At 43.3% G+C, this 27,593-nt stretch overlaps 1 protein-coding gene across 1 annotated transcript in view; it reads right to left on the minus strand.

The window, feature by feature from the left end:
• Positions 1–611: 611 nt before the first annotated feature.
• SMAD9 (SMAD family member 9) overlaps positions 612–27,593 on the minus strand; it is a 37,824-nt gene continuing 10,842 nt past the window's right edge. The window contains exons 2-7 of the mRNA XM_032099610.1: positions 23,391–24,017; positions 16,255–16,512; positions 13,326–13,463; positions 11,336–11,557; positions 6,926–7,182; positions 612–2,452 (exon numbers count right to left, since the gene is read on the minus strand). Coding sequence (XP_031955501.1) covers positions 2,309–2,452; positions 6,926–7,182; positions 11,336–11,557; positions 13,326–13,463; positions 16,255–16,512; positions 23,391–23,802 — 1,431 coding nt within the window. The 5' untranslated portion in view covers positions 23,803–24,017 and the 3' untranslated portion in view covers positions 612–2,308. The remainder of the gene's footprint in view (positions 2,453–6,925; positions 7,183–11,335; positions 11,558–13,325; positions 13,464–16,254; positions 16,513–23,390; positions 24,018–27,593) is intronic.

Raw genomic sequence — 27,593 nt, forward strand, 5'->3', positions numbered from 1 at the left:
CATCTCTTTTTGCTCTCTGTGAGGAAGATGACAATGCTGGGAATGTCTAAAAGGAACTCCTGGGCTTCTCTCTATTTTAGAAGGGAAGGAGGTTTCAGCCTAAAAGGCAAGGAAGGGACAGAGCTAGATCCTGGACAGGAGAGGTGATTTCCCCTGTCCTTAGCTGCTAAGAAAAGAAAGGAATGAGCAAAATCAAAAGGTGCTCATCATCGAGCTGGAGAAGAGGAGCAATAAGCATGCTAAAAAATATTTTACCAGTACCTGATCACTGATGACAGAGGAAGCTGAGGAAAATGCATTTTTCCAAACTGATGTCTCTGAAGTCTGCTAAACAGTAAATGGCACACCTGGAATTTCTGTATATTATTATTGGTTTTGGATTTCATTGCTTCAAGAGACTGTAAAGGTTTTCCTATCTCACAGTGACACTGCTGATGTCAAATGGTGACAGAATCGCACTTACAAATTTCCTATACAACTTGCTATTACTGCTCAAACTTAACAATAATTTATCCTTCTGTGCCCTGCTAATTCTGTCGGTGGCTGAAGATGCATTCAAATGAAGTAACACTGTTAGTTTACTCACTGTCTTTCCAGTGAATGTTATTTCCTTTTGCATATGTTCTAGAGCTGAAAATTTCAGGTGTCCTCTTCTAATTATGCAGCAAAATGTGTAGCACCAGATACTGTGTGAGAAGAAATATCCTGAAAAACATTTTTTTTTCCCTCATGATACTTCTGCTGATTTCTATGGAGGAATGAGATTGGAGAGGTTATCACTCTTTCTAACCCTTAAATAAAAACAATTTTCAGTGGACTGTTATGCCTGGAAAGAAATAATACTTGACTCTTTCAACAAAAGGAAAGACCATCAAAATGTAGTAAGAGTTTCACCTGTCTCCTCAGAAAAAGTTTCCAAGTGAACAGCATTTTGCAAGGATGGGATTAGAGTATGGACAATAGATTTCCCTGCTTACAGAAGGAACGGTAACCTTGAAGAACAAGGTTCTGCACATAGATTCACTTTTCACTTGTTCATGGCTTGCAGTGCCTCACCATCCTTTGCAGGCAAGGCAAAAGCTCAGCAAATGATGAAGCCTGTATCTAAGATAAGAAACCATCCATGGGGATGTATGGAGTGACTGGCAGGGAAGCCCTCTCAGTCAGACCCAAGCAATGCAGTCACATCCCAAGGACTGGCCCAGCACAGGGGATGGACATGGCTGTCTCCCATCTCCTTCTCATTGTGATGCCTTAGGCATCCTTTGAGTGTGGGGTTTTCTGTTCCCAAGATGAATGATAAAGTAATTATTTGCTTCTTCAGTGCACACCTAATTTCCCTTTTCTGAATCACAGTTCAAGTCCCTTTTTGGTGTACCCTTGATATCAGCACAGCAGTCTAAATACAGACAGTCCTAACTTTAAAACAAACTACATCAATACTGTAGAAGGGATAGGATTCAGTTTACATGCCAGATACATATGCAAGTATGTATGTACTTTGCAAAAAAGCACTGGAAGTTAATTAGTTTTTTTAACTCATAGGCAGATATTTCAATTATTATTTTTTTCTTAGGAGTTTGTTGCTTTTCAGTGCAGCAGTACCGTACCCTACTGTGTGAACAGTATCAGACTACTCAGGTTGTCCAGAATGCTCTGATAAGGGTCCTGTGCTGAACACGTCCCGAGGGCTCTCTCCTCCTGACAAATCCCAGGAGAGATGGGTGTGCCTCAGCTCCTCAGAGGATTTGTTGTCCCATCGTGCTTTGCAGTAGGGAGACAGACTGGAGTTGCAGTTTAGTCCTTCAGATCACTGGATAAAAGTCATCTCTGTGCGTAAGTCCTGTGCACCACCTCAGGTCCTCTTCTGGACTTGAAATCAGGATGTAAGATGAATACAAATGGCACAGAGATCTGACTCTGGTTGCCTGCAGAGGGGTGAATTTCACCTACTAGGAACAGCTATAGCCAGGTTTCTGAACCCATGTGAAAGTGCTGGGAATTTGCACCATTTACTGGCTTGGCTGGGGAATGAAGATGCTCACAGGAAATGTTTGACACTTTTGCAGGAATTTGGCTTATTTTGTACTAGAGAACAGATATGCTATACCTGAATTTCTAAACTTATTGTACTGGCATCAGAGTAACTAGAAACCACAAAACAAAACAAACAAAAAAAAGAAGAGTAGACTATGTATCGATATATTTACATCTACATACATCTACATATAGAAGCTTCTGTTCATGGGAATTCTATAAGCCACTGCCTGCAATAGCATCCATCCTAAGGGAATTCTAGAGATGAATCTTAAGAGACTGAGGAGATGGGGTTGTGAGGTGAGCCCATCTGTGTCAGCACCTTATCCAGCCATTGCAATGGTCCATGCAGGTGGATCTCAATCCAGCAGGGCGTGCTTGTAACATCTTGGCGATGATACTCTGCTCCCCAGCCCTATAAAAGGACCAAAAAGTGAGGTGGTTTTTTTTAAAAAAACACCCAAAACATTAAATCACAACTCCCGTGCTGATAGTCTAACACAACTACAGATAGTCCACCACCCAAGTTCCCAAGATTTAATGCTTTATCCTAAGGATAATTTTCTCTAGAAACTTTGCTCTTTTTTAAGGTCACTGTTATCATAATTACCAGGGACTCTATGCTATTAAATTAAAAATCTCAGTCACACTTCCAGGTGCTGAGAATAACTGGCATGGAAAGGCCTGTTTCCAAGCTTGGCTGCCTGCAAACAGCCCATGGGGAATGGTCCCTGTTGTTTGCCTCCCAGAGACATGCCCAGGAAAGTCTGGCAGACTGCTGTCTGGCACAGACAAAAAAGCCAGACTCTTTCATTAACAGGAACTGGGAATGTTCCTGGGCAGTGCTTCATGTATTGGTAGAGATTCATCCTGTGAGTCTGAGGCCTTAGAATTTCTAGATATTTATCTAAACCTCTGGAAACTTCCAGCAGTTCCTATGTACCATACTTAGCCTATGTATAAATATTTTCCATAGGTTTTCTATCCTTGAACATGTCCTCTTTCCCAACGGGAGTTCCCAGCTGTCTGCTGTGGGAAGTAATTTCTCCAGCTCTTTTGGGGAAGATAAGGGATATGAAGTATCTGAGAGAAGATGGGGATGGGGTGCTGGCAAGGAGAAAAGAAAACCTGAAGTACCCATGCCTCAAGGGGCAGGTTTAAGTTAGGAAAAGGCTTTTCTCCCAGTGGATGGTTGGGCACTGGAACAGGCTCCCCAGGGAAGTGGTCACAGCACCAGCATGACAGAGTTCAAGAAGCATTCAGACAATGCTTGTGGACACACAGTGCAACTCTTGGGGATGGTGCTGTGCAGGGCCAGGAGCTGGACTGGATGATCCTGATGAATCCCTTCCAACTCAGCTTATTCTATGATTCAAGCAGGCACAATGTCTAAGCAGTGCTAAGCAGGCAGCCTGACGTCACAGCAACACAAGGCATGCGAGTCACAGCCGTCAGCCTTGCAGCTCAGCAGCTGTCTCACTGGCAGAACTGAACTCAGATTTCCATAGGGCAATGTGCAAAACATGGTCCCACTACAGGATGAGGATCTTCATTTGTGGGATGCTGATCAGACACTGAGTCGTACCTGTCATTATGATAGTCAGGCAGGTTGGCATTCTTGTTTTGAAAAAAGGACATGGAAGTATATTAAGACTGATGGCTGCCAAAGTCACCAAAATTTTAGAGTGCTGAGCAGTTCAGACAACTGAGGCTGCTAGAGGCCACTCTTTAGATGATAGCTGGAAAACTAGGATCAACACGAAAATAAGATGTCACCATAAATGGTCTGGATACAATCCATGTTAATTAATGAAGAAAAGGGGAAAGAAAGCAGAAGAGTAAGATATGGATCCACCAAAGCCCAAAGTGTACTTCCAAACAGGCAGCATTTTTCTGAACTGCACAGCATTTATCAGACTAGAAAGGGCCTGTGTTCACAGAACCTCGGATTGATGTTCTGTAAATGATTACATAAAATGCCAGCACAGTCAGACTTCTGAGATGGTGAAGTCACAAGTGCTCAACTGCAGTGAAGATACAGAGCCATGAGAGCAAATGTCAGAGAAGTTGGTGCACCTTGCTGACAGGCAGGACAGAAAATCCAGAGGAACAACAATTACAGGATTCAAGCACAACGTGCCAGATTTGGGGGAGCCTGGCAGGCAGCTGGCCATCTCCCTCTGCTGGCAACTCCCAAACACTCCCAGTGATGCTATCTCTGGCTGGAGCACCCCCAGGGGAAATGCCAGGAGGGCAAGGACCCTGGTTCTCCCGGTATATCATTCTTGGGTTACAGGTAGCCTCCTTCACCCCAAGGCTGAAAGGAGCTCGGAGCTGGAGTTCTCTTAATGAGGGAATAAAGTGAGTAAACTCACAAAGCTGCAGTGGTGTTTTGCACAGAGGGTGGGAAGAGGATACTGGTACCCCCATGGGTCCTGCTGCTCCTGCCAACACTTCCCACCTCCTGTGGGTAACAGCTCTCTCCAGCCTAGGCTCCATGTCCCAGAGTGCTGAACTTTCAAGTCTGCTGGGTATTCTCCTTAGCCTCAAGACCTGGGGGAATGAGGGAGGGATAGTGCTGGGTTCAGAACTCAGCTTGGAGAAACTCTCCATCTCTTCCCTTTGTGCTTCAGCTGCCTCAGCTGTGGAGAGGTGACAAGAGCCATCCTGCTTTGGTAATCAGCAGTGCTCAGTGGATGGAAGCTGTTCTCACTGATGATATACCCACATTTGACCTCCTCCCAGCTGCTTGTGTGCTGGGCACAAAAAGGACATCAGAGGGGACAAGACCTTCACCCCCCTCTGTCCCATGCCCTGCATCCAGAAGGTGGCACGGTCCTGGCAAGTTTCTCATGTCTTGGTCCCTTACCCATCCCTACCTCCCTTGAGCTCAAGCATTGGTGGGGTCAGAGGCAGGGTCTCCAGCCCTTTGGTTCCCCTTGCCCTGTGGGCTGTAGGTGACCAGCAGTATCTGGACTCGAGTCAGCAGGGAAGCCACAGCACTGCCCTGCACCCAAGGGTTCTCTTGGACTGTGGCTCTGACAGACAAGATGCCCCTCTGGGCACTGTGTCCCCAACACCCAGGGTCACTCCTGACTCCAGACTGAAGACAGGAGGGCTCACACATTTGGAGGGAAATATTTTGGGAAGACTGAGTACAAGAAAGAGTATTTGCAGGCCAGGAAGAAAGAGCCTAGATGAGATTTACGTAGCAATTTTCCAGACGTCATGGGAAAGAGTTTAAAATAACTCCTTGCACTGGCCCTCTGGTGCCTGAGGCACTATAATAGCTACTATTATTTCAACAAAGCAAGGTGATAATATGGCAGCAGCATTATATAGTGCATCAACAGCACCATTTCTGCTGCCATGCTGGGCATGGAGGCAGATAACACATCAAAGAGCCTGCCCTCGAGTTGCTGAGATAATGAAAATATTGTGTAACTGGCTACACTGCCTTTACAAACAACGTGCCCATTCATGTCTTCCATTAAAGAAAATGCTGTTTGTTGGGTTTCTTGCTTTCTTTTTTTTCCCTAATGCTTGTGTGTGAGCAAAATGTCAATTCCTTCCCAAGAACAAAGCACCAACATGGGCATGGGCATGGGCATGGATATTTTGGCTTGGACTCTTGGGAGAAGTTACAGAGCACTCTTAATGCTCTCAGAGACTTAAGAAGAGGGTCCCCAAGGATGGCTAGAAAAAGTCAGACCAGAAAGATATGTGGGACTCAACTCATTGGCTCTGCAGAACATAAGGAAACTGGGCTCAAGTCTCAAGCAATTTTTTGGTGTCTTAGATGTAAATTCAATTATCTCAATTCAGTAATTTGTATAGAAACAAACCTGCAAGACAAAAGAACATACTCAAGCCATTTTTATGGTTCCTAGCAGGACCACTGGCTTCTAATGGTGCAACTGCTCTAGTCTGCAGGCTCAGCATTGCTGCCAGCTCTCCCCAGCAGCACTATAGCAAGTTGGTCTAGCATCATCTGGAAACTGTCTAGAAATACTCGTCATTCTTTGGGGGTTAGGTGCTGCAACAGGCACGTAAGTAAATCCTAAGTGCTAAAAGGAGTCGAGAGATCTCTTTCTGGTGAGAAGGCCATTCAGAAGATTTGAGAAAGTCACACAAAGACTGATAGATTTCACACAGAGCAGTCAGACTGTGGAATTCGGATATGAAGGACATCAGAACAGTAATGGCTTTGGTGGCCTCCTGTCTCTTCCAAATAACAGGGGGAAGGTCAGATGTTCTTTTGGATTTTTTATTCTGCTTGCAAGAAGCCCTTCTGGTTGTGTGGCTGGCCAGAGTGAATGTCATCAGAAAGTAAGACAATCTTTTGCCAGGGATCAGGCAGATGCCAAACAACAACAATTATCTGCAAGCTCAGTGAGGGATGAAAAGGACCCAGTGTTTCTTGATTGAGACCATATATACCAGTCTGTCATACTGATAAGACTTAAATCAGCCTAGAGACATAAGGACATTCTTTTCAGATCTCTGGCTCTATCAAGCTCTATTGCACACCAGCAACAACAGGAGAGATCACAACTGCCTAAGATATGTGCTACAACATTTATATGTTGCTAAGCCCTTCTGAGTTGAACTTTTTGAACAAACAGTGGGGAAACACCTGCCTATTCTCTGCCTATTTTCCACAGAGAGCCTATGAAATACCTAAATTTTGTAATCTAAGAGATTTTCAGGTTGATCACAAAAGCTAATGATTTTGAGCACCTGTAAGTTTAAGGCAATACTGGAAAACAGGCTGTCTGAATTGCCATTCAAAAGCTGGGTATCTAAATCCCCACTTGGAATGGATTTGATGGGATCTAGTTTTGCACCAAAGCTAGCAGGGATGCAAGAGAAAGCAAAGAATCCTTACTTTAACAAAGCTCATTCGAATAGTACACATCTTGGTCAGCTCATACACCACTTCAAAACCATGATTGACTGACTGGGCAAGCAGCTGGGCAAAGAGCTGGTTGTTGAAGATCTTCAGGCTGCAGCCACTGGGGATCTTGCAGACAGTGGCTGGGTGAAAACCATGCTGGTAGTTACAGTTGCGGCTTTGCACAAAAATACTGCTGTCACTGACACATTCGGCATAAACCTCCCCACCGACGTAGTAAAGATGAACACCTAGAAAAAGAGAATAAATATGTATTATTTCTCCATTGTTCACAACACACTTTATGCCAGTAATTCATTATTTTACTGGTTTGGGCATACAAGCCCAGTATCCTTCCAGAGTCTTTGTTTCTCAGTGCAGGTTGCTTTACTTCTTTTACCCAACAGCATAGTACTTTATGGCAAGATGCACATACATAAACATCAAAAACATTTCAACCATATACTAAACATCAATCAAAACTATCCAAAAATCACTGTTGCATTACACAGCTAAATGTTTTTTTGCTATTAAGCAAATGCACACTGGCCAAGACCCACTTCACTGCATGCTGTTTTACTACAGGGTCCTACTGTCATACAGTTAAAACACAGTATGGTGTGTACTTAAAACAGCTTTTCTGTATTTTGCTTTATCCACCACATCAGAACCATGTATTTGCATTTACATGATGTGATTTACTCATCAGATCCTGTTCCAAGTGACCTTTAGCAAGAAAATGACTGATGTTCTTCTGAACTTTTCAGTGCCCAAGCGACTTACCAATACTAACTCAAATTTTGACTGTGACTTGGGGAAATTAAGGTAGAAGCACTTCTATCCCTTCAAAGACTCTAATCCACCAAGGATATCTGCTTGCATGAAAACATACCTAAATTGGTGGGAAGCTTTATCTTAGCCTAACTCAGCAACCTCAAAGTTAGGGATCATCTGTAAGATGATAACTGTGTAGATGCCTTCTCTAGCTGATAGATGGAGAGAGGCACTGTGACCAGATGATTCACTCCATCTGCTACAGAGTGCAGGCTCAGAGCCAGCGTAAACCCATGGAAGTCTGTGCAGGTGCTGAAAAGGCTCTCCCATTCCCTGCCCCTGCTGGCACACCTGCTTTCATGCTGGCAGCAACAGCTGAGGATTGGGCAGCTGTCCAGGCTGAGGAACTGAACCAGCTAATAAACTTAAAAACAAACAACCCAAAATTTATTTTCAGTGAGATCTCATGAGATCTTCATCAGTGCAAGTGTGGCAATGGGACCCTGACTGCTGGAACATGAGCATGAAGATACAACAACCTGAAAGGGGCCAAGTCATCCTGTGAAAATGCCCAGACAGTCACCCTTCCCATGGCTAGATTAGGGGAAATCAACCTTTCCCATGGCCAAGAGAGGTGGAAGAACTCAGTTCTTTGTTCTTGTGAAAACCACCACTAAATAAAAATAAAATCCTCCTCTCTAATGCCGGGTATGCCGTTCAAACACACACAGATGTTCACAGAGCCTCAGTAGACTGCCTGCAAAGCTAGTGGTTACCGTGCTTTAATAATGCAGCTGTAATTAGTTTTATTCCCGGTGTCTTTCATACAAAGACTGGTTACGTATTCCAGCTCTGTTCATCATTCTGCAGTCATAACAGCAAGGGGCAGCAGCACATCCTTAGGACAAAACCAGCCTCTAAACAGAAGTGGGAAAGGCACGGGGGAAAGCAAGTTTAGTGGGAAAAGAATCTGGGAAAAATACTCTCTCCTATAGTCTTTCAGGGTGACTCAGATGGGAACCTTTAAGCCTGTCTTCAAGCCATCACTTGACTTCTGTGCACCCACAAGAGCTCAAATGAACTGTGAGTGGCAGGGGTGTGGCTCAGAGCACACTCTGGTACTGCACTGGGAACAGGAGCGACAGGAAAGCATCAGCTCCAACTGCACCAAGCACCGTGGGTGCTGCACACTGTGGCTGCTGCTAGTTGACCTTCCTTTCCATGGAAATAGACAAAAGGGAAGGACTGAAAGGACTTAAAGGAGTCCATATAACTTTCTGAAATAATCAGATGAAGTGAGAACAGAGAGCAGGGAGAGAAGAATGACATAAATGTGCACCACATTTAAAATCTTCAGGTGTAGCTACTGATTTAGGGTCACCACAGGGGCTAAGGTGAAAAATTTTAAAGGATGAGTTTTCAAAGTATATTAAGTAACCCATTTTCTGAAAAAAAAGGAGAATGCTTTCAAAGGCATTGCCCAAACATTGTGCTATAATAACAAAAACACCAATGTCACTTCTGAAAGCCGAGGTTACAAATAGTTTTTTCCTTGTGAACTTTTAAAAAACAATAAATACAGCACTAATCAGTGTGTATTCCTATTATTCTAGTATTCATTCACCAGAGAAAAGCACCCTCAAGGAAACCAAGCAGCTAAATACATATTTGTAGAAGACCAAACCAAAGGTCCATATGTTTCAGTGGTATTTCATTGCTGCCTGCAGAAACTGAAAATTCAGCAGTCTCCAAGCTTCCACATCTTTTTGACACTGATCAAAAGTTCCTTTTTTGTCCTTGAAGTCTGACTGCTGAAACAGGTCCAATTGCTCGTAGATGTTGCATTGTGTTCTGGATTGTTTTCAGCTTTGATGTGGTATTTCCAGGAAACGGTTTCACGCTGATACACTAGATGACAATTCAATCACATATCCTTATCCTACTGAGCTAATCTTGTTTACTCACTCTTTTTTCTCCCGTGTTAACATGTGACAATTGTATCCATTCCAGCAACTTTCATCTGTCCACCATGCCTTTGAACTGCACGCTTCTGGAACTGCTCTGTGCTCTTCTGCGGGCCTGCACTGGTGCTGCTTGTACTCCATTTGTATATGGTTTTTTAGGATTTGTATAAACAGGGAAGAGAAGTAAAATTAAAGATCTCTGATCTATTAAGCTCCTCTCTGGGCAGCCTGCTCCTTCCCTTGAGCATATTCCTAGTGTAGGACTTTAAAGGACTTTAAATCAATTAAGATGGATCTTCACATTTAAATGGATGAAGACCATTAGCATTTACCTAACTTTATTTCTGTTCTGTCTCTTCCTCTTTTGGGGCAGAAAATCACAGGCTGTAATATCCCCAAATGACAGCTAGGATCTTTTGTCATTCTTCTTTTAGGGCCGGGCTCAGCTTTTATCTACATCTCTTTGACAGCTTACACAGATAGGGTGTAAAGCTTTGCTTTATTTTCTAAGTAAATTAGAACTAGATGTACAACACATTTGCACTCCTCACAATGAGCCACTATGGCAGACACTTGTAGCATCTGCAACATAAATGTTTTCCATTTTGGGGAAAAGTGCAAGAGCTTAGCACTACATTCCGTGCACCAGCTTCAGGTTCACTGCTGTTTGCAAAAACTGTATCACATTTGTCTCAGAACTTCCTCGTATTCAGTCATTCAACACTAGACTATCAAGAGCCAATTAAAATATTGCTCTAGGCCTGGGAAATGAGGTGAGGTTGACAAGATAATAGGAGTGGAACAATTAGAGTTAATTAGCCCAGTGGGAAATGCATTCCCAGGCAGCTACTGGTGAGAGGCTGAGTTGGCAAGATAATGAGTCTAGACTGGATATACCAGAACCGGCAAAGCTTCATCTGCACGGAGAAGTGGCTGGCACAGGGCTTCTGACTCACCACCACAAACAACAGTAAGTTCTGGGAGAATATCAGGCCCTACAGAGCCCTAGGGAGCTGGGACAGAGTGTGTGGCCATGCGTGTCCAGGTGTGGTCTCCTCGTACTCGGCACCAGCAGCATGTGACCCTGCATGCTGAGGGTATATGTGCACCAGCGGGGAGCATACAGAGCTGCAACAGCAACCACTGCTGGGAGAATCCAAACCTTAGTTTTACTGGTGAAAAGCTGACAAAGCAGGGAATTGGACTGGTGGAGGGGGGGAAGGAAAGCTACAAACACTACCATAGTTCTTCAGCTAAGTAACTCAACTACTAAGTGTTTCATCCATCTTCCTTTGTTATTTGGTGGGAGGAGAAGCAGCCCTGAGGCACCAGCAATTATCCTTTTAGTGGCATTTCAATGGCAATATTCCCAGTTGCCAGAAGCTCTAATAAATAAAATGAAAATACATACTGCTAAATTAGAACACACAACTATAAACAACATTTTTCTCTTTGCTGGCCAAGTAAATAGCCTTTGTAAGGAGTTACTCTGCTGATTGTTATCCAGTCAGAAAAGAATCCTCTGCTTTTCTTCTATTTCAGAAGTAATGTCAGACCTTTTGTTTTAAGGCAAGCACATCTGATGAATCAGCTACGTTTGTTAATGTCATGCATGGATCTTTTGAGCTCTGAATATTATTCCTGAGGAGAGGGGATTTCCTCTTACCTTTTCCTATGTGTCTCCTGGTGTTTTCTATAGTAGAATTGCGGTTTACATTTGAGAGCAGACCCAGGCAGAACCTGTTTTTGTTATTTGAAGGATCTGTAAATCCATCTATAAGGATACTTCGTGAGGAAGCCTGGAAAGTCTCTCCTACCCGGTTGTTGAGTTCATAGTAGGCAACTGAGCACCAGTGTTGGGGCTCTTCATAACAAACAGGCCGAAAGTCTGTAGGAAATAAAGTTAAGCAGCTGCTCAGGTTTCAGCAATATTTTTTAAACAATCTTTCTCTGTTTTCTTTCATTCCCTCCCACTCTCAGTCCCTCATCTCTTCATCTAAGTAGTCACTTATGTCATGCTTTATGCCAGCAACAGCTTCCATTGCTTCTTGATTTTATGACTGAAGTCCCAAACATGCAAAAGGTTGGTGCACCAGCTTAACTCTAAGCCTCTGAGGAGCCCCACTTCTTCTTAAAAGTGGAAACTCCACTGCATTAAATCAAGCACACTGACAGTCCTTGCTGAACTGGGGCCCAAACTATACACTGAAAATAGTAAGGGATACATCTGCTCTGCACACCAGCAGGAGATAGGGATGACAGATGGGCTCAAAGCAAGCCAAAACTGAGCCAAGTTTTTGGTATTAGGCCTTCAGCCTAATACCAGACTCTGTGGTTCAGAAGTAATAAATCAGTCCAATTTTTGCAGGCTTTCAGGCTTTCTGCTTCCATGTGGGACTGTAAGCAGAAATGTCAGCAAGGTCATTTCTTTTGGATCTATCCCTGCCCAGGTTTTCTAAGTCAGAGATGGAGAAAGACTCAAAAATGTAACAGAATCTCTGAGCCTCATTTGTCCTATAGGAATTAGTAGGAAACTTTATCCTGCCTGCTCACCACAGGCATGTGAGCCCGCCTGCCCCCAGAGTACCTCTGTGCATAACCTCTAATAAACCTCCAACTAATATTCACTAGGATAGTGATCAGGGATGGTAAGCTATGATAAAAAGATTAAACTAGCTTGACAATTTATTAAAAGTATTGGTGTCTGATAACTTGTTATTATCTGGCCATTCTGTGTCCCCATCCGTAATTAGCACTATCCCCTCACACTCCTTCTGCTCCAGTTCCATGCTACATACACACTCCTTGCTGTTTCAGAAGGCTGGCAATATTTTTTGAATGTGCATGCGTGTGCAGTGCTCAGTTCTCGTTCTAGAAACGGCATCTCTTTAGGAACACGACATGATGGACTAAAAGAACAATGGGGATCTTTCCTTTGCAGTAGCAGGAATCCAAAGCAAAAGCCAGCTCCCCATTCCTACCCTGCAGCAACTGGCTGTGAATGGTGGAGGCATCATCTGCCAGTACTGGCCCAAAGGTAGCAGAGGCTGTGCTGGAGAAGTCACCAAGTTGCTTTGAGGGGTGCAAGGAGGATCCCAGATCCTTCTTTGACCATTCATGCCCCTTCCACTAAAGAATTCTTATAAGATGACAAAGAGTTTGATCTTCTGTCAAAATCTCCTTGTACTCCACTAGAACATGTCCTTTCCTTTTCTAGCCAGCCAGTAATGTAACATTAATACAAAGACGGCAGTAAAAGGTCCCTACCATGAGGCTTTAAAGTACTTGAAACCCAGAGGTGAAGGTGATAAAGAAATGAGTTCTCATATTGATAATGCTTTTGTGTGTTATATTGCCCCACCAGCCTTGGTTTGATGTGTTTATCGTTACAATGTAGATAACAGCATTTGCTTTCATTAACAGCTTTTTAACTGTAATAGTCCACGGATGCAAATAAGGTCTAAACTCTGTAACTTTGCACATGATTCATGGAAATCTTACATCAACTTATCCTGCTAGCTAATGGATGGGTCTAGCACACAGCCTTACTGAAAAACTGCCTGAAACTTACTATTACCGATCACTAAACCTTCTTGTGCAAATAACATTTTTTTCTTAACATTTTTATTTAAAGAATAGTACAAATGGTTATTTACTTTCAGCTTCTCCATCGGCAGATTTACCTCCAGTGGGCAAAGACAGCACTAGTTGACTTTCAGCTATTGCATCCATTGACCGTCCATTGTGGATTCCTGGAGGTTCTCTTGCATGGTAGGGCGGAGGTGGAGTTTCCACTACAGAAAGAAAGAAAAAAGAAAGGAAGAAAGAAAGGAAGAAAGACACCTAAGTCAGCATGTTGGTAAATTCCTCCTGTTTTTTCCTGGTGAATATTTTACTACTTCAGCATTTTTTGGATAGAGAGGACTAGAAACAGCACAAATATGAATCTGACCTCCATTCAGTCTCTAGATTAAGACCATTGCATGTTCAGGAAAGATAGGAAGGAAAAGCTGTCCTGTTGGACATGCAGCTCTTGAAAGAGAGAGGGATGGTCACAACAATGCCTCAGGCCTAGACCCGTGTCAAATCAAGTCCTCTGTTAACACCAGTTATTACCCTAAGAAAGTAATGCAATTTCATCCTTTAGTTCCAGATTTCTCTCTTTAATTTAAAACTTGAGGAGGATGATTTAAGAGCGGAAGCTAGCTATATTTGATCCTCTGGGAGAAAGCTCTTGTTCTTCATAATCTGTAAAAAAAGCCTATGGAAAGCTATAGAAATCAGACTTGGCAAAACTCCCTCTAGACTTGTTCTTTTTTACTCTGTCCTACAAGGGAAGTCTGTCCCTCTCCTGGTTTGTTCAGTCTCCCATCAAAGAGGAATGGATGTCATGAAAACATTGGGAGGAAAAGTATCAACTCACAATTGCCCACCTCCTGATTTGTTTCATTTACAGCAACATGAGCTAGAAAACAGAAGACGACTCTGTAATGGGATTCTCCAGAAAGGCTGGAGGCTCTAGAAAGCCCAATTAAAAAGGACTTCATTCTCATATCATAAAATGTCAACATTCACTGCATAAGCACTAGAAGTGTGCAGTTTTGTTCGTTTGAATAGAAACTCAATGGGCTTATGTGCAAATTATAGCCATATCCAAGCTTGCAGGACCAAGGGCCTCTTTAAGAAGGGTTTAACTTGGTTCCAGGCTGAAATTCCCTCCTGTGTTTGGGGTGTGTTGGCTGCCCCTCAAAATGGAGCAGCTTGACCTGGAGTGGATAACTGTGAACTGTCTCATGAGACAACCACTGAATCTTCCAAGTAAGGAATGTTATTCTATTCTATTTAAGCACTGCTCAGGACGTAGGAATTTCATACACTGTATGAAATTTCTAACACTTAGATCACATAACCCTCCAGCAAAAAATAGTAAAACAAAATCAAGAAATAGTGTAAGAGAAAACAAGTTACAGAAAGTAATATAGTCACAGAATCACGTGGTTATATGGATATTTTTGATGTCTATGCCTAAGCTAGTCACATTTAGGTCTCCTTATACCCACTAAGGAAAAATAGGAACCTGTAGACACATATACAAGAAGATGCAATGAATCTTGTTCTAGGAGTGCCTGTTTTCCTCCACTGATTACAGGGAGAGTACAAACAATTCCATGAGATGCAAAAATTTGCATTGTTGACATCTCTCTCTGGTGACAGCAATCCCTCTGAAGGTTCTTGATGTAACTCCAGTTTGCTTTAGATAGCCGTCCATCCCTGATTGTTACACAGGCAAATTATGCTTATCAGGGTGCCATGAGCTGTGATATACTGAAGCTCAGGTTGAGCCACTTCCATTATTAAGTAGCTTTTCAAGGTCCCAAGTTCAGTTAAATGCACGAGTCAGAGTCAATACACAGCTGGAATGGGCCTGATTTAACTGTCAGGACCAGCTCCACTGGATCCAGCTTGGTTACACAGAGGTGAAAGAAAAAATATTGGAGAAGACAAACAAGTCTTACTACTTGATGAAATGTTTCAATGTTGCTAAATATGATTTAATCAGAAATATAGATCTAGAGAAGAAATGAATGAAGGCACATTCAGTGAATGAAGAGGGAAGGAAAAACATCACAGTGTTGGAAGTATTCAGCTTAAAAGGGAGTTCAAATGCTACAAACACCTTATAAAACAAACATCTTTCTTGCACTCAAAATGAAATAGGCATATCATTAAGGACCCAAATTTAAATGCTTCATAGTTGAGACACTAAAATCTTAAATTAAAATATTCTGACCTGAATTCATCTCTTTGTGAAAAAGCTGACATAACTGAAACTATTTGAAAGTTAAAGTGCTGAAGTGAATCTGAACCATGTTTTGAGACTAAAACTAGCTCTCAGCTGTGTTGCATTAACAGCAAAAGCGCAGTTAAATTTTCAGGTAATTAGAGCTGTACTAAGTCAAGAGTTCACAACACAATCAATCTGAGTGACATAAACCTGCTAATCTCAGAACTGTGGACAATGTTCCAAAGTCATAGGAACTTGCCTGATGACTTCTCCAAGTGTTGGGCCAGATTGTTAAACACCTTAACTTTCTGAAATTTATGCAGTCGGTGGGATCACCATACACTTAAAAAAATTTCTGCACGCCAATTTCCCCATATTGTCCTGTCTTTTGATGGAGTTCCTAAAGGTTCCTACCCTGACCATCTTAGGTCCCTAACTTAGTTCTTGCAAGTACTCTTTTCCATGAATTGTACCAGAAGCTTGCATGGGTAGCTTAGGACAGAATTTGGCCTGGCACAACTGCTTCTCTCCTCAACTTTTCCCCCGCGGTAATCATGAAATCTCACCCAGGCACTTCTAGGAGTGGGATGACTACAGTTCTTAATCTCTTGAGCATCTGTCAGAAGGACTGAGAGACAATACACAAGAGACAGTCACAAGAAATCACATTCCAAGCCCATTCTGTCCAACAGTTCAAGCTGTAGTTACAGTCTGGGGGGAGCACAGAATTGTTACCTGGCCCCAGGCCCTGGCAGGAACTTCAAATGCCTCAGTCAGGGTGTCTAAAAGCTCATTCTTACCTGTGAGCTGATAGGGACTTCCTGGTCCAGAAGAGCTTTCTGGTGAGTTGGGGTAGCTGATGCTGTTAGGTGACTGGGAGAACATGTGGCTGGGGGATGATGGGAAAGGGGTGCATGGAGGATGCTGGAAAGAATCGGGATAGGTGGCATTGTGCGGCATCAGTGGCTCGCTGTGCAGAGAAGTGTTTCGAAACTTGGCAAGGAGGCTGAGGTGAGGGTTAAACTCGCTGTGTCTTGGAACGAGTACAGGAGGTAGAACTGAAAACAAAAACAACAGCAGAAAAGATGGTTAAAACTGTATTCTTGAAAGTATATCTCGGTGTAAGTTAAAAAGGGGCATATTCCATGCTGCTCAAATATCGCTGTCTTCATACAAGTCATTGAAGGGCAACAAACCTGTCCATACCCAAGATCAAAAGCTGAATTCCTGGACATTTTTCTCCAGATCTGCAGCCAGTTACAGCAGTTCTACATGCAAAATATGGAACCTTGGCTCGCACAAGGTACCATAAAATTCACAGGTACAACATGAAGAAATTCAGGTGGTACATCTCTCTCTTTCAGAATTACCTATTCCTTCCTTCTTCAAAGACTGAACATGTCAGGATTTTTCTAAATATTATCATCAGGATGTGCCAAATGCACAGCCAAGTTTAATAGCAATTAATAGTGCAATATACTGCATAGTTTACTACCAGCGTGTTACAGATGGGCAAAAGGAAGTACAGACCGGAAGCCAGACACCAGATTGAAAATGTTATCAGGTACTTGAAAATGCTGCCAGACAGACAGTGAGATCTTTAAAAGGAAATGTAAATGGCAATTCAAGCATTGCAGCAATATCAATTTAGCTCTTGCAATATAGTTAGAAAAGATCTAGCGTAAGAAGGCACATGTCAGTGGTTGGTATTTAAGACATGAAAAACGCAGGTCAGAAAACTGAAATCCAAATTAACCCATGTAAAAATTAGTCTAGTGGAAGATACTGCCTCTCCACAAACTCTCTTCACTTTCATCTCACACTGTCAGTGCTGTTAACAGCATTGCCCCTCTGAGAAACCCAAAGTTGATCCAAATTATTTGGATTCTGATATATGAGGAGCAAGAGTAGAATTAAGAGTCAAAACACTTTAAAAATCCTGGCTAGTGAGATACCTATGAAGATGCAGTTCCTAGGATAGAACACAAAGAGGCTTGCTGAATAATTTTGCATATGACAGTTCAACCTGAGGCTTTAATTGTGTCCTCCATAGTCCTTAGTGGGGAGAACAGCACCTACAATGTACCCCAAGATCTTGTACCCCAAGATCTCTCTATTAGTTACTAGCTCACATATCTAATTATCTTAGTTAAGGCTTTCAACACAGTTAGGGAAAATGAATTCCCAGTTGGTACTGTGCAGATCTGAAAGCCACCAAAGAAGATAAGGAGGCAATTTGAGTTATTGTGAGAAGGATGAATTGTCCCAGCATTGGGGACAATTCAGTGATGCCTTAGGTTTTAACTTTTGATGTTTTTCAAATCCTGTACTGCTTGGTGTGTAGCTCTGGGGTTCCTTGTGGCCTGTTAGCTGCTGTTCTCCCATGCCGGTTAGACATAACAAGCCATTCTAGGTTTGCTCTCCAAGGACACCTAGATTGTCCCAGGCCACAAAATATATAAACTAAAGCCTCTGAAGAGGGGGCAACCCAGGGGTAGTTACATCATTAACTGGGGTTGTAATTGGAGAATTAATCCTGATGTGCAAATGGACCAAACTTATGAAAGTGTGAAGAACTTGTGACTTGGCATCCATCTTGGGAGTATCCTGGGGACTCTCCAGGGTGTACCTTTGAAGGCCCTTCAAATAAATACCTACCTTTATTCCCTTACTCCTGTCTAGTCTCCGTTTTTTAGGTGGCCATCTCAGGCATCATCAGCAGGCTCATATTGACTGACCTAGTGTCCAGAGTTCCTCTGGCCTAAAACCCAGCAGCGCGTCATTTTCCAGTCTATCCTTACTAGTTTATGGAAACAAATAGCAATGTGTACTCTTGGTTTAAAATGTTGATGGGAATATACAGTTTGGACATGTTTTAACACATGGCTTGGGCCCAAAAGCTTTGTCTAGGTAAGGCAAATACTTTTTAGGTAGGTTAGCTAACAACTTTTAATTAAAGCAAACTCATTTATGCAGCTTAATGAAAGAGTGGAATAATTGCTATAAAGCAAATAATGTATAGATAATGCAAAACATGTGCATGCAAAGAGGCTGCAGGAACTCTCCTTGTGATGCACATCAGTCACTCAGAGAGCTGGGGCAATTACAATGCCTGGTACCAACAATGAGTTTACAGATTCTTGCTCAATGTAGCACTATGCTGCAGTTGGGGCAGGGTCAGACCACATGTCTGCCCACCCACTGGAATATACCATTTGGGAATTTGCTAGTCACCCATGACATGAAGAACTGAGCCCTAAAACTATGCAAAAGATTGGACTGATGGCAGGGAGATGACTGCAGAAGTTATTTGCTTACCTGCCTGGAAACACAGGCACTGGGATACACATACATGCTTCTCTGGCCCAATGCATTACTAATTAGCCTCTGGCCAAGACAAAGATGGTGCTCTGGAGACTACTTTCTTTCCTTCTGCCTCTCATATGCCCCTATTTGTGGCACAAAGATTCTGCTGCCACTTTCTTAAGTCCTTTGGTAGAGAAAGGTATTTCTGCTTCTTTACTGTTTCTTTAGCTTTAGACTTCCAGGTAGGACTCATACAGGCAATGCAAGCATTCACATCTGACATGTACTGCCCAGTCCCCTGTGGATCTCTTCATAGCCCCTGGAGAGAAATAAAGTCTTTTATTCTGCTTAAAATAATTATCATTATTTTAAACTGCTATATATTGGGACAAGACCGGTACCATCACTGCAGATGTGGTTTTGGTGAGCGGTATTCCTCCCATCCCATGCTCCTCTGAACAGCTCCAGACTGTGAGCTGTTGCTGCTTCTGGATTTTTATTTTGCTGCTTCTGGAGTTTTCCTCAGCTGCTCCATGAAACTGGCATGATGCTTGTCAGGTTTGCTGCTGATCAGCCGGCTGTGACCAGCAGCCTTCAAAAATGAGGAGCTGGTGATCCCTTTGCAGCCAGCAGAGGCGCTGAGCAAGGGACAGCTGCGTGCAGCAACGTCGGGCGGTGTTGAGAAGCTGACACCTCACTGTGGGTGCCACAGCTAAGGGAGCTGCTTCCTTCAGCCCTGTGAGGACTCAACTCCTCTAAATGAAAGCTGGATGTGTGAACAGTGCTTGCCAGGGAAAGCCTTTGTTGCGTTGAGTGAGTCAGCAAGAAGAATTTTCAGGCCTTGAACTCCTTCCCAGCTCTGACCATGGCACTCTTAATTTCTGCTCCGCTGTACAGTTTTTGCCACTTTACTCACTCTTTCCACTGACTGTTCTGTGACTGCCTAGAGGGCTAAAGCCTCTGAGGTGGTGAGGCATTCAGAGATTTTCTTGTTTGTGGCTAAGAGTACCCCCAAGGGCCTCGTTCTCCTTGTTCTTTTGGTAACATGTCACTCTCCAGGGCTCAACGAGTCTGAAGGAAGTGTGACCAGAGGCATAAAACTGAGTAACTGAGTGTGTTGGGACCTGTCTGTCCTCATAAATTGTTCACATTTTCTCCACTCATTGGGGTCCTTTTCTTCTACCTGCCATTTTCCACCAAGAGCCAGAGGTGGGTTCTTCCTTCTATGTGTGCTCAAGTGTTGATGATCTTTGTTCAACTGAAGACAAATATGGTCATGTCCCAAGTCCTGCCACTGCCTTTCATGCCTTTCTCCCATTCCCTTTAGCTTCAACAGTTATTGCTGGGAACCTGGCTGTGCCCAAAGCCTGTGACTTCAGATGCTAGCAAGCAAACTTATCCGCCTCAGTTTAATTTCAGGTACAACATCCACACTGCAATTTCTCACACATAAGTCCACCTCTGCATAGTTTACTACTTTTGGAGACCTACTCTCTGGTGAGATCCATCTGTTTTCTGTGCCCATGACCAGTCCCAAACACATAGCCAATGGTGAGGCCATCAGGTGGTCTTCCACCTGGAAGGCTATCACATCTTGGTCCCACTCAGGCTTGATGAAAGCAATCAGTTAGTCTAAGTCAAAAATCCTCTTGTCTACAGCACTGGTGCACCCTCAGATTTGCAATACCAACATATGAATTATCTCATTTAAAAATAATAGAGTACATGTTTAGGCAGCTTCTTCTGACAACAAACCATTCAGACTTCTGAGAACCTCTTTGAAGGCAACAATGAAGGGGGAAGCAGAGAATAACTAACATATCTGTTTGCTTCAGGCTAGGTGGCTTAAGTCCTCTCTGCAGTGGGATGTGGCACACATACAGGAAATATTTTCTGCTTTTTTTTGAAGTGGCACCTGCTACTCAGCAGATGTGAGAAGTAATCTGCTGGGGATACTTGTAGCAGCAATAACAGCCATGTGTAATCTGTGCAGTATCAGTAGCAGAGCCTAAAACGGGACTGGGCAGCCTGAGGACACAGCAGAGGTAATGAAATCTCTGAATCTCTGACCAGAGTTCAAAGCTGCACTCTAGTAACAGAGGTCTAGGGATTTGCCAGGCCATCAAAGAAAGGATGAGACCCTCACATCTTTGACACAACTCATTCATTCTGGATCAACGTTAGTGGATCTGGTCAAAGAGTGGTTGACTCAGCAAGAAAGACTGCAGTGATGGAAAATGATCCCCAAAAAGATGGATATTTTAATGAAAATAATACTGGTATATAGATTATAAAAAATGCAGTGCAGACTTATTTCATGGGTGGATTCTTTAGCTCCATAGGACGAGACTCAGTGAATCTCATAGAAGCCTGACATCACCATCAGCCAAGATGCAGATGATTTCCTGCAGTTAAAAGAAGCAGACCGGTACCTAAATCAACCACTCCCAGCCTTTTCTGTGGTGATCTCACTGCTGCCACTTTCTAATGAAGCTCATTTGTTCTCTTGCCTTGCCAACACCTCCTTGCAGCACTGCTTTCTAACTGGAGCTGCATTGCACCTCTTGCAGAGGTGCAAGTTCCCTCTCCTGCTGCTGCCCCAGCACACCTGAGTGGGTTGCACTCTTTGCTATACTATACAAATATATACTATGGCTGTGAGCTTCAGCTTCTAAGTTTCCCTGTAAGAAGAGTTGTAGGGGTGAATACAACAGGCTGAGAACAATTCCTGGGTCCTGTGGAGAACTGGCACAGCACAGTTTGCATCCTCTCAGCTGCACCTCACTTTCACCTCCAAAACAAGGTGGCCAAGTCCAAAGTGCCCAAAGTCCCTCCTGTGGGCTAACTCTGCACTCGGAGAGCTGCTAGTCCACGAGTCCACGTGGGTCAAAGCTGTGCCTGGGATCATGCTACCAATTCAGCTGTACCCAGACCTGCACCTTTTCCCCTTCTACTTTACTAGCAGAGATACTGCCAGTCTGCTGCACAGACAAACAATACAGACATTGTTCACAGCTGAAAGCTTCTGAGTTTCAGGATCAGAACAACAAGCTTTGGCAGCCATTTAGCAGCTGCTGGACTATTCCATTAGTAGTGCTTGTTAGCTGGCACTGAACAGATGAGAAAACCAGGGTTGAAATCAGCACTGTGCAGTGCTGTCTACCACTGCACTGAGGAGACTCCATTAGCTACTCCAAAGTTACACCAGAAAAATTGAGAAGACACTAAAGACTGCAGCCTGCAAATAAACAAATGTAATAAACACAAAACGGGATATTTTATGAGCATCTTTTCTTAAATTATTGAAGAGTTTACTTTAGCAAGGTGTGAGATCAGTTCTTTCCACTGAAAACTGTTGACAACAAGCATCACTCAGTGTAGCTGTAAAATTTAAAAGTTGTGACAATCTTTACAGCAGTTTGGATGCAACTTCGTGGTGACAGCTCTGCTGCACTGGAAGGAGTATCAGAAGAGGAAGCAGGCCCTGGTGTTTAACAAATGTTAACAAATGTCCTTCCTTTATTTCATCTGTGTGAAAAGAAACATCCCACAGTTCACTTATCTGATCCTAATGTCACCTCAGAGTAAAATTCATGCCAGACAAGGAGTAATCTCAGAATAATAAGTATACACTTACCAACAGTATCCATTAGTAAATTAAATTACTATGATTTTTGGCAGCAAGGGAGAGCTAGGTTAGACATTAGAAATAATTTTGAACTGTAAGAATAGCAAAGCAATAGATTCACTTGCCTGGGGATGTTGTAGAGCCTTTATCACATGGGATTTTTAGAGCTCATTAGGAAAAGATCTATCAGGAATGTACCTGGTAATTTGGTTTGGTTTGGGAGTCTGGGCAGAGGGAAACAGGATGACTGCTCAAGACCTTTGCCAGCCCTGCTTTCTAAGATCCCTGTAGAAGTCAACACCAAACACTGCAATTTTTTAACAGCTGTTTCATTGACACAAAGCCCAATTGAATGACCTTTCAGTGAGGTCATAAGTTTTTAGTGCAGTCCAAAGAGGATTAACAGTGGCAAACTTCAAAGTTTTATGGGAACTTGGTGGATTTATTTCACATAAATTCTCCATTTAGGTAAGTAAATCCCACTGCAGGCAGACCACCAGGCATTTCAGGGAAAATCAATTGACCTGGTTTCATATTCACTGCAAAACATGCCATCTTAATGCAACTCTTATCTTTAAAGAGAGAGCTAGTGTTTCCTGGGGGCTAATGAGTCAGTTGTTGGTTTTCAATGTAAATCTCACCACGGTGGTAAGGCCAGGCTGGTGCCCAGACTTCATGCAAATGGCCACCAGCTCACTCGAGGAGTATTCAGCACCCAGGTCCATGGAAGGGAAGCTGCTTTCAGCACCTTGGACAAGATCCGGGTGCCCTCAGGGGTCCAGTGGGATGCAGACCCCACCGGGAGAGGGGCTCCTTACTCCCTCCTTAGTCCTGGCTGCCGGACCTATGATACCACCAGGCAGGGTAAGACCCAAGATCCTCCCATCAGACGGAGCCTGCCTTTTCATGTTTCAGAGCACAACTGTAGGATGCACCAAGACTAGACCTCCCAGAGCAAGAGCTGACACAGAGATGCGAATCATTTACAGATGACATAATTACCTGGGGTTTCCACCCGCCGGTAATGGTAGGGGTTGATGCACACTTCTTTCTGTTTTGAGCCAAAAGGGAACTCACAACATTCCAATGGTTTCAACTCATGGTGAGATTGTAAATCAGGCCAGCGCCACACTCTGCAATATATGACGTGGGGAAGCCCCTTGCGGTGAGACACCTGCAGCCGCCCATCCAAGGAACGTGGGATCGTGACGCATTTACTGGGCTGACCCGGGCAGCTCAGAGCCCTCTCCAGTTCTTCCATGGCTCCTTTCTTCTTCTTTAACTTCTTCACCAAGGAATCAACAGCTTTTTCTGCCCACTTTTCTTCTTCATCTCCTTGTTTCCAGCCCAGCAGCCTTTTCACTGCAGGGCTGGTGAAGGAGAACAAGGAACTGATAGGGGTGCTGGAGTGCATAAGAAGCAGAGATTATGCACAAGCGTCAACGGAAGCACAAACTGCTCTCCTGCCTTGCAAAGCCTGCACGGAGTTTCCACAGTATTGTGATGGACACTTCCTTCAAGGAAAGGTTCTTTCACACATATGTTTTTGTAGTCTTAGGCACTGGTTACAAGTAGTCCAACAGGGTGAGTCTCAGAACTTTCCAAACATCAAGAAACTGCTGATGAGGCCTGGAACAGCAACACAATACATAGTTAGGCTTCACACACTATTTCCATTGTTCCCCCAATAAAATATTTTGAAAGAGTAATTATTCAAAATGTGTAGTTAATTTTCAGTGGTTTTCTGTTTGGTTTTTGATGTTTATTTTGGGCCCAAGCCTCTCCTCCCCACTACCCTCCCCACTCATTTTAGAGTTGGACCATGGAAATTGTTAAGTATCCAGTCACTTTAACTTGTGTTTAGAGATTAATGCACCCGGCAAATGGTTTCAGAACTAAGATTATTTTTAGTACAAAAGAAAATTTACCCTCTTTTATATATGCTGGTAGCTGTAGGTTCAGCTCAAGCATATTCTATGAAAATAAATCTGTAATACCAAATTTATGGAAACAATGAGTAGAATACTGTTCTGATTTCAACTTCCTCTCTGCCACTCCGATCTCACTGTACTGTCAAGAGTTGTACAGTATTAACTGAAAAATTAATTTAAAATTAAACTACTTACAGATTTCATTTAAGGCCTTTCAAAGATCTACTAATATTCTCTAAACTTACTTATATTTTCTCACATGGAAGAGAAACACCTTTTTTGCCCACACAGTCTGTTTCTTTCTCTTCAACAGTTCACAGCTTTCTGGATCCAAATCACAGACTTTTGGACATGGTTTGTGCTGGATGGATCCTGAGTTATTTTTGCTAAGAGCTGCTACATCTGACAAAATCCAACAGAAAGAGTTTCATTCTTGAGAGCTTTTCCTTTTTTTTTCTTCATATAACTGTAGCCAGTCTAATTTTAGCTGAAAATTACATATTTCCACTGACTGGAACTCTGAGGAAAAACATCCTCATACATCAAGCTATTTAATGCTTTAAATATATTTCATGGACCCCCTGTGCATGGCAAGTCCAAAAGTCTGAACTACACAGAGGGCACTTAAAACAGGAGATGGGGACAGCTTCCAAATGGATGTCTCTAGAAAAGCAGCTCCACAACTGCCCTAGTCCACCCTTGTGGACTTTTTTGCCCCCACCAATGAAGGCCTGCTCACAGTCCTCAGCACCACTTATGTGCAGCCACTGAGGAGACAGATGTTGCCCAGCAGTGGGGGTGGCAGAGCTTCACAAACTGTATTTTTGTGCAATTTCCTTAAATGCACCGATCTTGTAAGAGTTCAAAGGGCACCTGGGGACACCATGTGCAGGTGGAGGTACAACACAGTGAGGCAGGAGGCCAGTCCCAAAGACTGGTTCCTTGGCATACTTGGATACCCTCAGCGCCACGCAGCTCTGGAGCATGCTGCAGAGTGAGCACAGCCCAGGGCAGCACAGCCTCCTGGACAGGCTGCAATGTTTACTGAGGACCAAGGACTGCCTAGAGCTGTTTTTCTCCCAGCTCTTCTGTTTTGTTCTCATGCCCATCCCTATGCCCCACTGCATCACCCTTTGAGATGCCCACCACCCTGAGAAATGCAGATACATGGAAACATAACAAGCTTTTTCTCTTCCTCCACAACAGCAGCAATGATAGGGGAAGGGGCTCAAAGTTCCAAAAGCCTTCCACTGCACTAGGAAGATGGAAGCACTTGGCCCCACAGAAGAGAAAGCATAAAAGCAACTCTTTGGCAGCAGCAGCAGCTGTTCCCCAAGACTTTCATATTCCAAGCACCGTTCAAATATGCACAGAGGGACTACAAAACTGGAAGGCAGAACAGGCACACCTTGCTCCAGGCACCCACCACAAAACTGAGCTCTGGCTTATGCAGTTTCTACATTATCAATCTATGTATGTGCCCATTTGTCCTTGACTGTCAAGAGAGGCTCTTGACAGAGCACAGGAGAAACCCCCTTGCTCATGCCCTTCATCAACCAAAGATCGATTCCATGGAACTGCCCAAACCTGTCCCACCCTATGAAGAGAAACTCCAGATTCCAGATTTTTTCCCTGCCCTGTATTACTAGAAGTCCAATGACCTGGAGTATTTAACTGGATAATTATTAATTCCTCTAGACAAAAACAAAGTCTATTCCAAACACTTAGAGGGTACACATGAGAATGAAGTAAAATCAGAGTGATTTATCACAGAAAAAAACCCCCTCAATCTGTTGTAAAACATAATGTGGATAAAATTTAGGCAGTCAGGCTCCAGCCTTTGCAGGAGCAGGCTCAGCCTACAGAGCCCAGCACCAGCCCCATCCAGACATCCTGTGCAGTGGAGGTGTCTGTCCCTCGCTGCCCTGGTGAGAACCTGTGGAGGATCCATCACCACACTGCTGTCATTGCCTGGCAGCACCAAACCCCATCCTCACATGAGAAAATAAAACAGTGCTGGGATCACTGTGGATCAACCCTGAAAGCATCAACAGGAAGCAAGGAAAGCCTGGGATGAAAGCCCACTGGACCAGTAGCAATGTAGAAGTCTCTACTCTATGCTGAGAGGGAAAATGGCTCACACTTCTTATCTGAAGGGGTCTCCTGGGCAGTGGCATGCATAAACAACTGCTCCTGATAAGTTAATGCAACATTACAACCATCAGATGTGAAAATATACATGTTCATATAAAAGTATTGTCCCGAGATTTTAGTTTCCATTTTGACCAAGGTTTTAAATAAACACATTAATCTCGTTCAGTCAAATTAAATAACTCAACAGTGACATCAGTATGAGTCTGAGCACTATTGTTGCTAGTGGGAGAGTCGCCAAGACTATGTGTATAAAAGCAAAAGCCGTGCTTTGCAGACCATGTGATGTAGTCTCAGATAAGTACATTGCACAATTTCCTACCGCACTCCCCCCAGTTTCTTCTAAAATCTTTTTCCCCCAAATTCAACTGACATATAAAATACAAATGGTATTAAATAAACTAAACAGCTTTCAAAAAATATTATCAGAACATCCTAGTTTAATGTTATTAAATTACATAACACTGCACACTGTTCAGCAGACTAAGCCCTGTGTTGCTACGCTTAGATTCTCCATTGTGAAATAGGGAGGCAGCCACTCTGCTCCAGGACTGCAACTACAGAGATGTCAATTCAATTTCATTTTAACAGTCTTTCAGGACAGTGGTTGCTTAAGCCATATGCCTTTGGTAACAGGCAGCTTGCCTACCCAACTGGAAACTTTCAATGCTGAAATGTTTCAAAACCACACTTGATGTATTTTCTGTGCTGATGATCCATTGTGTTTCTTGATGCTCAGTGCAGTTTAGAGTGGCAGTAGGGAGGGAAGTGTTTCAGTTTTGATCCATATTCCCAACACATGTCCATCATACGATGATGGAAGTTCTGGTCTGTTCACCTCTGTCTCCCTCAGTGACAATGTGATGTGCTATTGTGAGGATGAGTCAGGCATCATCCAGGATACATTCCTAACAAGACTCCCTCCTCTGGGACTACAAGGAAGGCTTTGTCTATCTGTCAGTTAACTGACTGGTCAACACTAAACACAGTCAGTTTTCCATGCTGTAAATCTTTATTCCATTACTGAGTTTAGCTTAAGGTCTGAAGCTTGATTTAGGGAAGAGCCAAAAGACATATGGGACATGAGCATGGACCCACCCTTTTGTTTCTGTGGCCTGCAGGA

Source organism: Corvus moneduloides, chromosome 2 (genome assembly GCF_009650955.1).
Source record: "Corvus moneduloides isolate bCorMon1 chromosome 2, bCorMon1.pri, whole genome shotgun sequence".
Taxonomy (NCBI): Eukaryota; Metazoa; Chordata; class Aves; order Passeriformes; family Corvidae; genus Corvus; species Corvus moneduloides.